The sequence below is a fragment of the Parasteatoda tepidariorum genome, chromosome 8, assembly GCF_043381705.1.
Source record: "Parasteatoda tepidariorum isolate YZ-2023 chromosome 8, CAS_Ptep_4.0, whole genome shotgun sequence".
NCBI lineage: Eukaryota > Metazoa > Arthropoda > Arachnida > Araneae > Theridiidae > Parasteatoda > Parasteatoda tepidariorum.
In genome coordinates this window covers 6,814,178-6,828,197 of record NC_092211.1, presented here as the reverse complement: position 1 = coordinate 6,828,197, position 14,020 = coordinate 6,814,178, and the positions used below count along the sequence as shown (strand labels likewise).

General features: G+C 32.6%; 1 protein-coding gene across 1 annotated transcript; it reads left to right on the top strand.

Annotated features, from left to right (window-relative positions):
- Positions 1–3,067: 3,067 nt before the first annotated feature.
- LOC107450840 (calcyphosin-like protein) lies at positions 3,068–12,633 on the top strand (the record flags this gene model as incomplete). Its single annotated transcript, XM_043048298.2, is given in 3 exon segments — positions 3,068–3,314; positions 9,880–10,051; positions 12,420–12,633. Coding segments are annotated over 3 exon segments (535 nt in total), but the record flags the coding sequence as incomplete, so codon positions are not given.
- Between the last annotated feature and the right edge of the window lie 1,387 nt (positions 12,634–14,020).

The following is a 14,020-nucleotide window of genomic DNA, read 5'->3' as shown; positions in this document are numbered from 1 at the left end:
CAGGGATGGCGAACCAATGGCACGCGTGCCATTTACGGCACGAGACTCAATATTTTGGGCACGCCACCGATCACAATTGTTATTACAGTATGAATTGTTATTACACAAATGTTATTACACTATGAAGCATATGTAACAATTAAATTAAAATTCACAAAAACAAACAAAATGATAAACAATTAATAACCATAAAAAGCAAGCAAACAATTGATAACTAGCAAAAAAAAATTAACAGTCCTGCTTAAACTGTCATCTTACAACCTAATCTAAGTTATTTCTCATCTAATCTATCATCTAATCTATCTAAACAGAAGTCACACTGATGTTACTTTAAGTTGTTTTAAGACAAGGAAAAATTTTTTTTTTTCAATGTGAATAAAGAGTTTTGAGTTGATAGTATTTAGTATTATTATTTTCCCAATAATCACGAAGTCAAAATTATTTGACGGCACGTCTATGACCTCATTAAACAATTTTTTAGAAAAAATGGCACGTTGGTGTATAAAGGTTCGTCACCCCTTACTTAGGGTTTTCAAGCGTGAAAAATTCCTTGAATAAAGCTTGTCCCAAGGTGAAAATAATCTTATATCTAGTTAATTATAAGGTTTCTATTCGCAAAGTCTTGCATGTTCAGCTAAAGTCCACCTTGTCATGAAATTTTAATGGACAATGCAGTGGGACGTCAGCTAAGATAATTTTTAATCTTTTTTAGGATGAAAGGTTTGAAACTGCAACATTTTTGCTTTCTATAAAAAGAAAATATTGCCGTCGGGTTACATGCTTTCTGGGTAGAATTCGTCATGATTTTCTGCTTAAAATATCCTGGTTTTGATACTGATTTTTGTGTGTTTTCTGAACATCGCAGTTGGACACGCTTCCCAGTAGAACACCAAAATCAAGCATCACTGGCTAGGGTCGGTGAGCACTTCGATCAGCCTGCGTATAGGGACCGAGGGTGCGCGGTATCGGTCCTCGTTAAATTGTTCTACCGTAAAGTGCTCGACTTCGCATCGGACTACCTACTAGAGGGGGAGTCACCCCCTCTGCAGAGGATCAAAATGACGATGGCATGTCTTCGGATCATCCTCAGGAATGTTTCCCTGACCGTCGCCAGTAGCCCATTGTGTAGATCCAGTGCGACGTAAACAAAGTATGACTGCCTACCTTCCTTGAGTTCTGAAAAATTGGCTGGTCTCTAATGACGAGCCAGTGTACATTACCACCATGAATAGTTTTTGATCTAATAATCAGATTTTTTCGTTCTAACACACAATCTCAATGGTTCGCGGGCCATTAAGATCGAATATATTACTTAGTGCGCAAGATATTTTTAGTTATGACATCGAACGTACTCTCTGCGGGTACGACGGATTCAGGTTCCCTCAAAATAACAAGTTGGGAGAGTTTTATAACCGCCGTTAAACAACCAACCCAATTTTTTGGGCTTACGAGTACTTATTTTCAACTCCGTTGACTTGTCATTTTGAACCCAACCCAGAAGTCAAGGAAACTCCTGGATCAAGTATTGGGAGAACTTTTGATGGAACTAACTTGCATTTGCGTTACATGGAGAGGAAAACCTCCCACGGTTAGCCTGACGGCAAAGAGGCTCTAGCCCATGATCCGTCTACCACTGAGGATATTTTACGTCAGCATTGTGGTCTGTGAATTCATATCGACCAGCCATCTCTGGGATTCGAGCCAGGTTCACCTCATAGAAAGGTGAACGCTCTATCCCCTGAGTCATCACGGCTCAAGATGTTGCATTTTTTCCAAAATGACAGGTGTTTATCACTATAAGTTACTCTTCTCTTTACAGTCAGATGTTTGAATATCAACGCTAATCCATGATACTTGACATTCTTTCATGACGTCATTTCCTCATGTTCTAGAGGGATTTTCAAAACATTTTTAAGCAATATCATGAAATAAGGAACTTTTTTCACAGAATTTTAGTTTAACTATAAAAATCTTTATTATTTACAAAATATATTGATTTTACAAAACATGAAGTATTCGGAGCTTCTGAAGACGGCTTTTTGTTTTCAGTGTGATTATTTTTAATAATTTATTTATTGAAATTAAAAAATTAATATTCTAGAGTCATTTCGTAATATTTTTAATCATCTTTGCTCACAAGCATTTTATAAAACATAAAGTAAATTAAATGTGGAATTTATTTAAACAACTTCTTTTAGTGTGTTTATCATTAAAATTTATTTATATAATGTTAGTTTAACTTTTTTCACCCTATGAATCCTAAGGAAGCAATCAAAGCCTTTTTGCACACATTATTATAAAACAGAGATAATTTCATACATAAATTTTCTTCCCGTTATTTTGATAATGAACTAAAAAAAAAAATTTAAATTGTAAGGTTTTTAAATTTTTTCACTATTTTAGTCTACGCAGTTTTAAATACTTTCCTGTTTTGCCTACAAATCTAGCTTCACAATGGTTTAAAAAAAATCATAGCTGCTAACTCTACAGGATTTTCCAGTAGACCACTGGATTTCTCCTGGTCTACTGGTTTAATTAAAATTCTCACGGTTTTTGTACATTTTTGAAAATCCCCTAACATTAAGTAAGATTCTGAAAAAAATCCCTATTGAAATAGAATTTTTGTACATGCAAATTATTGTACAGATAATTGCCTGCTTGCTTCAATATTAAAATAAGTATATTATACATAATGAAGAGAACCTCATTTATGAAAATCAATCCAAAACTTTTTTTGTTTTGAAATGTTCAGTTTCTTTTTATTCAGAACTCTCTTTTTAAATTAATTTAAAAAATTTTAAACGATTTAAATGCCGGTTTAATTTTTGAAATGATGAGTGAACATTGGATAATATTTCAAGTATGTTTAAAGTCCATCGTGACTGGAAAATATTGCAGTTTTTCTATTTTCATGACTTAAAAAAAAATCCTTAAAATTCCCTATGTGTAAAATATTTAGTACATTGTGCAACAATTATCCTGAAATTTATATTTCTTAAAATCTACTTAATTTTTTTATTTCCTGAAAAAGTACTGTTGTTTAGATTGTAGCGCAAGTTTATCAGTTGCGGTAAAATGAGGGCGCGTGTGTTTAGTTTCCATAGAAACCACCTAGTAGTACAAACGGTGTTGTTTTAGTGTGGAGGCTGCAATGAATGGATAAAGATGTATCGTCCTATGTCTGCCCAGACGAGGAACGAACACGTCATGCGGATGAGCGCCTCACGAAGGCTCTACAATGCTACTGATTCTCTAGAAAAACTTCGACTCCTCTGCCTGCAAAGGGGATCAACCGGTATACTTGCTATATCCAGGTATCTCTCTTATATTGGCTACTATATATTGCTATAAAGCACTATAAGATTCTATGTAAAATCTTAATTATCAGGTGATACTATACAGATTTATTGTTTTTATGTGACTGTTTGCACTTGTCTACGATAGTGTATTCAATTGGTTAAATTGAACGATATGAATTAGACGATATATTATAGAATGTTTATTACATCAGGTATCATGTTAGTATATTATAATAAGCAGACTAAATTAATAGATGCACTCTGAGATTCTATGTAAAATCTTAATTATCAGGTGATACTCTATACAGCTTTATTGTTTTTACACCGACTGTTTGCACTTGTTTACATTAGTGTATCAATGGGTTAAATGAGACCATAGATAATATAAATTAGACGATATGTTATAGAAATATAGAATGTTTATTACATCAGGTATCATATTAGTGTATTGTAATAAGCAGACTACAATTATTAGACACACTATAAGATTCTATGTAAAATCTTAATTATCAGGCGATACTATATACAGCTGTATTGTTTTTAAGCGGTTTAGCACTTGTTTGCGCTCGTGTAACAATTACTTAAATTAGACTAATTAGTAATATAAAGTGGACGATTAGATAAATAAGACGATATATTATGTAAAAATAGAATATTTATTGCGTAAGGTATTATATTGTAATAATTAGACGCAGTATGAGATTCTATGTAAAATCTTAATTATCAGGTGGTACTATTTATCTTTATTGTTTTTACGCTACTGAAACCGATTTACACTTGTTTACGTTCGTGTATCAATTATTTAACATTGTAAGACAATACGTTAAAAGTAAATACAAATAGGAAGTATATAAAGAATAAAAACACATTACATGTATGTTTAAAAGTATTGCATATAAACTTGTGCAATAATTAAAAAACTACAGTGTCTAATAATTTGATCTAATATTTATAATATAATACCTGATGTAATAAATACTCTGTATTTATATAACATATAGTCTCATTTATCCAATCGTCAAATTTATAATGTATATTGTTTAATTTTACCCATTGATACGCTAACGTAAACAAGTGCAAACAGTCACATAAAAATAATAAAGCTGTATAGAGTATCACCTGATAATTAAGATTTTACATAGAATCTTAGAGTACGTCTATTAATTAGGCCAGAGATTGCTCCTATGCAGTGATGGGCATCATTCACGAAAATTTTATTCATGACTAAATTTATTCAGAATAAATTTATTCTGAATGATTATTCATATGAAAATTTAGTCATTATTCATCATTCATTATGCAAATGTATAAAAATGTTTGAATAATGATTGATGAATAAACTCATTAGTCATGACTAATTTTTCTGAATAAAATTTTGAATAACCAGCGAAAAATGCAATCAATATGTCTTTGTCTATAACGAGATGCAAAACATCGTTTGCTCTTAAACGTCTTATTTTAGGAATTTAACTATAAAACTAAGACAAGTATGAATATTTATTTTATTTTAAATTACTCCAGCGTAACATACTTAGTTGTGCTAAAAAGTAGGTTTATAACAGTTTAGTTACTTAAGTTCATTTTAAAATTTTGTTCTAAAATCTATAAAACACAATTTCTTATAATTTTTGAAAACAAACGATAATCTTATTTTAAATTCTTAAATAAAATTTTAACTTAAAAAATTAAACGCTTTTTTGCCATGTAACCATTTCTCAAAAGTATGCATTATGTTAGACAAAAGTTAATTTCCTCAAACATTATATAAATATACTTGAAAAGGATTAACGTTTTGTACGTAGTTGTCATAATCGTAGTCAATTAGAGTATTCCGTGCCCATTTTTGTTGATCAGTGAAATTATTCAGTTATTCTTGACTAATGAATAAAGGATACAGAATAAAGAATAATGAATGATTTATTCTTTATTCAAAATATTTCTGACTAATGAATAAATCTTTATTCAGATTTTGAATAATTATTCTTTATTCATTATTCTGAATAACAAATGTCCATCTCTGCTCCTATGTATGCTATATATATGCACTTGTGTATTAGCTATATGCTCCCTAAAGCAGTTAATTGCGTGTCTCATTCTATCAACTAATAGGATTTATTGACTTCATTCTTAAAATAAATGTTCCTTTTCATAATATTTCAAAACCTTTTTTGTTTTTAAATACAATACAGTCCCTATTATCAAAATCAGTGTAAACCATGACTCACTCGGATAAATCGAAAAATTCGTTTAAAGCGAAGAGTATAAAAAAAAGAAAAGAAGAGGTATAGATGTAATATATTTAACTGTAATAGAAAATTTATACCGCATAGAATTCATATTATAGTTAAAAATCTTACTTTAAAAGTTTTTACTTAAAAAAGACCTTCATCGTTTTTCAGTCCTGCAGTGGACTGATCGTTAAGACACGGTTCCCAGCAGATCACTGAAGTCAAGCATCACTGGCTACGGTCAGTGTGCGGTTGGGTGACCACTTGGATCAGTCTGCGTAGGGACCGAGGGTGTGCGGTATGGGTCCTCGTTAAACTGTGCTACCGTAAAGTTCTCGATTTCGCGCGCAGGTTGTCAGGCTATCGAAGCAGGGGTGCCAACCCCTCCGCGGAAGATCAAAATTGTGATGGCACGTCTTCGGATCATCCTCCGGGATGTTTCCCAGACCGTCGCCAATAGCCCATTGTGCAGCTCTAGTGCGACGTAAATTAACAACAACAATCATCGTTTTTCATTACTGTGGCGCTTTTCTGTCGCAATGTTTTTAGGGATAACGAAAAGGCTAGTACGGGACCCACCTCTGCTTCAGTAATGAAGAACCGAACTTTATGGAGGTATTTAAATTTTTCACCTCATTGTAAATAACAAGAAAATTGTCTGAACCTAAAATAAGCTATAAAGTCCCCTCCAATGATCTGATGAAATATCATTCTGTCCATTTCATTGATTTTCTGACAATCCTGACAATCTTTTCCATCATACAGAATGCAGTTTTCTAATTATCATTTAGCTGCGGAAAATTCATATCCTTGCTGATATTAGGGAGGAATTCAACTAAATTTTCGAAATGACGATGGCTCAATGAAGCCAATCAAAAGCCCGTATTTTTGTAAACACATCGCATTTTGCAATATGTTAAAAAAAAAAAAAAAGACTTTCGATTGGCCAAATGTGTCTATCGTCATTGCGAAAATTTAGCTGAATTCCGCACTAGAAAGCCATGGATTTACGAAACATAGATTGTGTTCATAGATGAATGAAGAAGCAAACATAAAACTGACGGATTTTACACTAAACTGATATTTTTTTTAAAAAAAGTTCATTAATGAAGGAAACCTAAAATAATCTTTCAATTCGATTTGGGTCCCCCCTCTGATGCGGGGCCCGGGCCAACTGCCCCATATACCCCTGCCTTTATCAGGCTCCGGTAACCTCCTCCAAACATAAAATAAAGCTACGCGATGTTGGATTTGATTTTGGATTTGATTTTCCTGAGTGTTTAGAAAAGAAAATTTAGATTTTTTATTTGCCGGTAGTTTTAAAACTAATCTAGAACAAAAAAAAATCTTTGATAGCTCGGTTAAAGAGGAAACTCGGATAATCAGGATTATAATTTTTAAAGTTTTTGGTGATCGACAAATGTATTGATTGTAGTCAGTGAATTTTTTTTTTTTAGAATAAATGACTCTATACTAAAGTAAATAAAGTACAGAATACTATAGTTCTCTAAACAAAAACATCCTGCTCAGTGTCTAAACACAAAATACACTGAGGATATTAGTTAATTCACACATTAGTTAAATAATCGTTAGAATGACCGATTCTTACTCTTTATTCAGCAAAGTAATAATTTTGTGGAAAACTACTAGAGATAACAATAAAAACTACCCTTTTAAATTTTTATCATATGATATTATATTAGCAATCAATTTGGTGATTGATTCTATCAAAAACTGTATTGATTTTAGCCACTAGTTTTCTTTTCTTCCTGTGAACACATGTAATACTAAAGTGAGAAACTACGTAAAATAAAATACAGAAATGGTTCGAAATTTAAACCTAAATGATAATTTATAAAATGAATTTAATATGCATAACACTAACGTATGATGGTACATGGTTTACACCGAGGACAAACAGTAAAAAAAAGGGCAAAAAGTGGTCACATCTCCCAAAAAAGAGAGTTCTTTCTAAATCTAGCAACTATGTTACATGTTTTAACAAAACATCTCCCAAATACCTAAAACAAATTTTCACTTCAAACTCACCAGAATTGCTTAATATCTTATGACATACCTCACAGATGCGAGCTCAGAAATTTTATAATTTATTTCTTTTATTTAAAACAAAATTATCTGAAAATATCGCCTCGCAGAATATGCTGTAGTAAGCAGCTGTATACTTTCTAACCGGAAATAGAGCGGGTCAAGAACTCGAGATTGTTTTTGTTAACATTTAAGTTGAAACCACTATCCGTCCTTGGTTTTGGCGCCACCAATTTTTTTGAAAAGATACAAAATTTTTTACAGTGTAGGAAAATTTATTTATTGTCCATCAAATTAACCGATATAATCATTTAAAAAACAACCCCCCTTTTAAGAACAAACCAGCTCTATTTCTAGTTGACAAAGAGAAATATGATGAAATTTCCCTAAATAGCTGATAAGGAGTCAATGGTCATTTTCACCTTGTTTGTTCTTTGGTTCACAGACCTTTTGAAAGTGACCACACCTATTGGACCGCTGCCAATGTAATTGTTACCAAATGAGAGAATGAACCGACAATTGTTTCAAATTTAACATCTACTTTTTTTTTCTACTATTAGTTTCACACCCGCACTATATTCTTGTTCAATCTTTCATCAAAATACTTTTGTATTCATCCGCTCAAGTTCAAATACACTTTTTTTTAAAACTTGCTGTGGGTGACACTTGATGTTAATACAGTTATTTTTCAAATATTTAATTCATTCATTAAATAGGGATGAGCGAAAAACGAAATGGAATTTTCTGATGGGTTAAGCGTTAGTCATTGTTTTAAATTTTACTACAAGCGATTCAATCTACCACAAATATTAAAGATAACTTCAGTGATCATTTCTAACTTATTGCTGTATTTAAACAAAATATACATATATATAGTTTATGGCGCACGTTTAAATATTTAATTATTTTATATTCGCTGTGTCAGATAAATTCAATAAAGAACATTACGTGGTAACACGTGTAATCCATACTACCAAATTTATATTTCTATATTTGTCTGATACCACGCGCCTTTTTTTTCCAATTCTCCTACTACTAGTTATACAAACATATATATATATATATAGATAGATAGATAGATAGATAGATAGATAACGCATATGGAATTTTATATATATGTATGAAAGTCCCTATGCGTTTAATAATTAGTATGTTTCGCAACAATGTTTGCTAAATATACTATTCTTATTATATTATTTCGTAAAATCTACTGGATTTTGTTGGTATCTATGTAATTATCTTAATTCGAAAAAAGAAAGTATTTTAATTCGGAAAAAGTAAGTATTTAGAAATCATTTTAATTCGAAAAAAGAATGTATTTGAATTCGGAAAAAGAAAGTATCTAGAAAGTATATTAATTCGGAAAGAGAGAGGTTTTAGAAAGTATTTTAATACGGAAGAAGAAAGTATTTAGAAAGTATCTTAATTCAAGAAAAGAAAGTTTTTGGAAAGTATCTTAACTCAGAATTTTCCCATGACATATATATATATATATATATATATATATATANAAAATCATTCTTTTTAATTTAATTTATGAAATCAATCCTAAAATTTACAACCACTTTAAATATTCAAATAAAAATACCCCGATCAATTAGTAGAAGTTGGTAGGTACAGGAAACTGTGTGCTGACAAACTGTAAAAAAGCATACTGACCTTGAGACTTATATTTTTAAAACAAAAGGATTAAAATCTAATCCAACATACATCTTAAATATTTTGGAAAAAGGAAGGAAACAAGCAACGTAAGTCTTTTTTTTTTTTTTAAATAAAATCACCCATTTGGAAAAAACATAATTTAAAAAAAAGGAAATCATTAATTTTTTCTCTTAGATCAAGATAATTAAAATCAATGAATTATTCTCAAATTTTTGACTGGGAGCTGGACTCATGTTTGTGAGAACGGGAATTCGAATCCATCCGGCCAAAGACTCCCCGTGTAGCAAATGGTGACTGGCGCACGTTGAATCTGTCGGGTCATAAAGTTTTCCATGTTCCCATAACAAATTATACCTCTGGGGGTATTGAATTGGAGATGGATCGTTCTCCGGTTCTGGTCAAAATTACAATCTGTGGATGAATGGGTTAGCCCTATAAATGGGTGTGGCAGAAGTCGAATTCTTGTCCGTAGATGGTGCCACTGGAAAACAAGAACAATCGCCCTCGTCCTTAATGGGCAATACATTCTCAAATTTTGCAGTTTTTTTTTTATGCCTGCATAATTGAAAATTGTCACCTTTCAAATTGACTGCAAATTGTTCTTGAAAAATCTTCATCATAGAGATGAACAGTTATGTTTGCAGGTTGTTCAGACGAATGGATGATAATGGCAACGGGATGTTGAGCCTAGAAGAGTTCAGGAAAGGTATTTACGAGTCCGGGATGTCGGCTGACGAAGCAGACGAACTCTTCCACAGATTCGACGTCGACGAATCCGGTCTCATCAGCTACGAGGAATTCCTACGTGCTCTCAGGGTAATATCCTCTAATTTGTATTTTTTCTTTTTTTTTTTAAATATTTGTAGCCGATGTTTATAAGATTTTTAGATTTATGATTAGGATTATGAAGATTCATTGATTAGTTTCTCCCAAGTTAAATTTTTGATGGTTTTCTATGGATGGACGAACATATCTTGAAAGTAACCATCAATAATTCCATCATGAACCAACCATCATAAATAGCCACGTAAGAATTCGGACTCATTTATGATGGTCCAACATCAAAATAGCAACTTGTTTTGATGTTGAACCGCCACGAATTTTCATCATAGTATCTTAGAAATCAAATGTTTGAACGATCCATCATTCAAATGTAGGATTTCGGACTGACTCATGATGGTCCAAACATTAAAAAGCGAAATAGTTTTGCTGATATAATACTGAGAACCAACAAGAATCCCCATTAAACCGCCAAGGAAATCTTTAGTTGGAACCATCACGGATAGTTGGTTTATGAGAATCAAACTTCTCTTGATGGTTGACCCTCGGAGTAATAAAGTAGCATTTTCCACCACGCAGGGCCGGATTAACCTATAGGCACACTAGGCACGTGCCTAGGGCCTACGAAAAAATTGGGAGGAAAAAATTTGTTGACAAAAATAATTTAGCTTTAAAAACAACAAGTGTATTTTGCACAAAATTATAAAGATACAAATAAAAATATAATATTTTTCGGTAATAAATTATTTTGCTGAATCTTATGATATTACTTTTTTGCGATTTTTGGATTCAACGAAATCTTGTATTATGCTGTCGAATTCCAAACTACGCAAAATGTCGTTTTCAAATTAAAATACATATTAATAAAAATGCAAAAAAAATATTCAAGAAAATTTTAGCATATATTTTGAAAAGAGGGGAGAAGTGGGGGAAGGAGGGGAGGGCCCATAAACGGCTGTGCCTAGGGCCTACGAAAGGTATAATCCGACTCTGCCACCACGGAATGATGGAAGTTTGTTGGCATATCAAAAACCATGAACCATGAGAAATGTTGGATGATGGTGACCATCAAATGATGTCGGACCATCATGAATCGCACTAAAACCATCAAATTTTTGACTTGGGCTTGCAATTATGAACCCAATCCAGAGGGGGAAAAACTAGTTGAGAAGGACAAACTGGCTTTTTGATCTGAGAAAGCTATCACAGGTGGCAAAAGGAGCTGACGTTGCAGCTGAATTTGTATGGCTGGCTGACCGTGTAGAGCTGATGGTTGTGCTACTGCTTCCCATCGCCTTTGCTCTTCATCCAATTTTATTATCAATTGAAAGCCTTCTTTCAATTTAACTTTCAACGAAATCGGAAGACTCCGCCAGCATGCTACCCCCAAACAAATGGTGCTATTTTACGCAAATATACCAAGGGATAACAAACCTTATATTTGAGCCTGGTTGGTAGGGCACTGAGCTCATGAGTTCGCGGGTTCGATTCCAGCCGGCCGTGGCTGGTGCACGCTAAATCTGTCGAGTCACAATGTCCTCCATGTTCCCATAACAAATCGCACCTCTGGGGGTACTGATCCATCTTGTGGATTGGTTCTAAATGACAAAGCTACGAAGTTGGAGATGAGTAGTCGTCAGCCCAAAATTGGGTCGGCTGTTCAGCGACGATTATAAAATAAAATGAAACAAATCAATAAAAGAAGAGTTTTGTAATTTTTGTATTTTGGAAATGTTTAACAAAACGAAATTATAATAATGAAGAAACTTATAGTGTGTTCAACGGTTATTAAAAAAAAATACCTTATACTTTATTTATGCTGAATATGTACAGTCCCTAACCAAATTATTAGAAGCACTTTGTCTAAAATCTTAATTATCAGGTGATACAGATTTATCGTTTTTACGCAACTAAAACCGGTTTGCATTTGTTAACGTTCGTGTTTCGATTAAATGAGTCGTTACGCAATACAAATTCGACAATTGGTTCAAATGAAACGATATATTATATAAATATAGAATTTTTATTTTATCAGGAATTATATTAGTATATTATAATAATTAGATCTAATTATGAGACGCACTGTAGTTTCTTATTAATAATGACATGTTTTGCACGAGTTTATAGGCAATACTTTTATATTTAAACAGACATGTAATGAGTTTTTATTCAGGAGATTTTTTATATACTTCCTATTTGTATTTATTTTGAACGTATTGCAATACAATGTTAACCCATTGATACGCGAACGTAAACAAGTACAAACCGGTTTTAGTCGTGTAAAAACAATGCAGCTGCATAGTATCACCTGATAATTATAATCTTATAGTGCTTCCAATAATTGGGCCTGTTACTGTATTCATTTTGAAATGCTGGAGAATAATCTATGAATGTGTTTTTGTAGCCTAAAATGTCTGGGAGCAGAGTTGAGATTGTGGAGAAGGCCTTCAAGAAGTTGGACAGAACAGGTGACGGAATAGTGACCTATCACGACCTCAAAGATGTCTACAATGTCCACTACCATCCATTCTACCAGAACGGTCAAATGTCAGAAAAAGAACTTTTTCTCAGGTTTCTTACCAACTTTGAGGTCGGCGGAAATCCAGACGGAACAGTAAGTTTTTTTTTTCTTCTCTCTTTCACTGCACAGGCAGAAATAGAACGAATAAAACAGCAAAAAAATATATACTACAAAAGCACGTTTATTCAGGGATTATTTACAGTTATTTTTTTTCTAACTTTTCAAAACATTTTGATGGTTTCAGTGCGGTTCATGATGGTCACCATTATCCAACATTTTCCATTATGCGTTCATGGTTTAGATATGCCAACAAATTTCCATCATTCCATGCTGGAAAATGCTACTTTAATACTATGATGGTTAACCATCAAGAGAAATTTGATTCTCTTGATGGCTAACCATCGAGAGAAGTTTGATTCTCATGGACCAACAGCCGATAACGATCGGTGATGGTCCATGATGGTTCGAACTATGCACTTCCATGAATATATAAGGGAAATTCGTTTGATTCTCAGGACTATACAATCAAAAATATTTACCCCCACAATCCATCATGATTCCAACTATTCTTTTTCTTGATGGTTTACTGGGAATTCTTGTTGATTCTCAGAAATATACTATCAAAACAATTTCGTTCTTTTTTTTTATGTTGGACCATAATAAATCATTCCAAATTCCTACATTGTTATGATGGTGGTTCATGATTGTGCCAACATTTGATTTCTAAGATACTATGATGGAAATTCGTGATGGTTAAACATGAACAAACCATCAAATCAAGTTGCTCTTCTAATGTTGGACCATCATGAATTGGACAGAATTCCTACATTGAGGTGATATGTTGGTAACCGTCAAAAAATATAATGGTTCATGATGGAATTATAGATGGCTACCATCAAGAGTGCATTGGTCCATCAATTGGAAAATCATCGGAAATTTTTACTTGGATTTACTCCTCGTAATGGTTCGATATGAGCAACTTTTGCTATATGGGCTCAATGCTGCCGAACCGCCATCTGCTAAAAAAAACTCTGGTACCTCCTGACGACGTCAGCTTCGGTTGTCATTATTATATTTTTCATAATTCCATTGTTTTATCCTTTGTTTAAAAGAAACTTTTCATCTTCATAAAATGTCAACCATGAATGCTTACGAAATGCTTGTTAAAAGTACTAGATTTTAATTTATATGTTATGTGAGTAGTATATGTAAGCTGTAAGTTAGAGCTTGCATCATCGGTTTCTATGGTTATATTATTAAACAAAATTTTTGTGCAAAATAAAAAGAGTTACGTTTTTTTTTTTTTTTTTTTAGAAANTATGTTTTTTTTTTTGTAGAAATGGAGTCAGAATAATTTTATTTCAGTTTTTAGGTAGTAGTTTTTTGTGGAGATCGACTCAGAATATTGCAATTTCTGGTAGAGTCTCTTAAAAATGGAAACAAATTATGGCAGGATAACTGCCAGAATTTGTTTGCCGTATAAT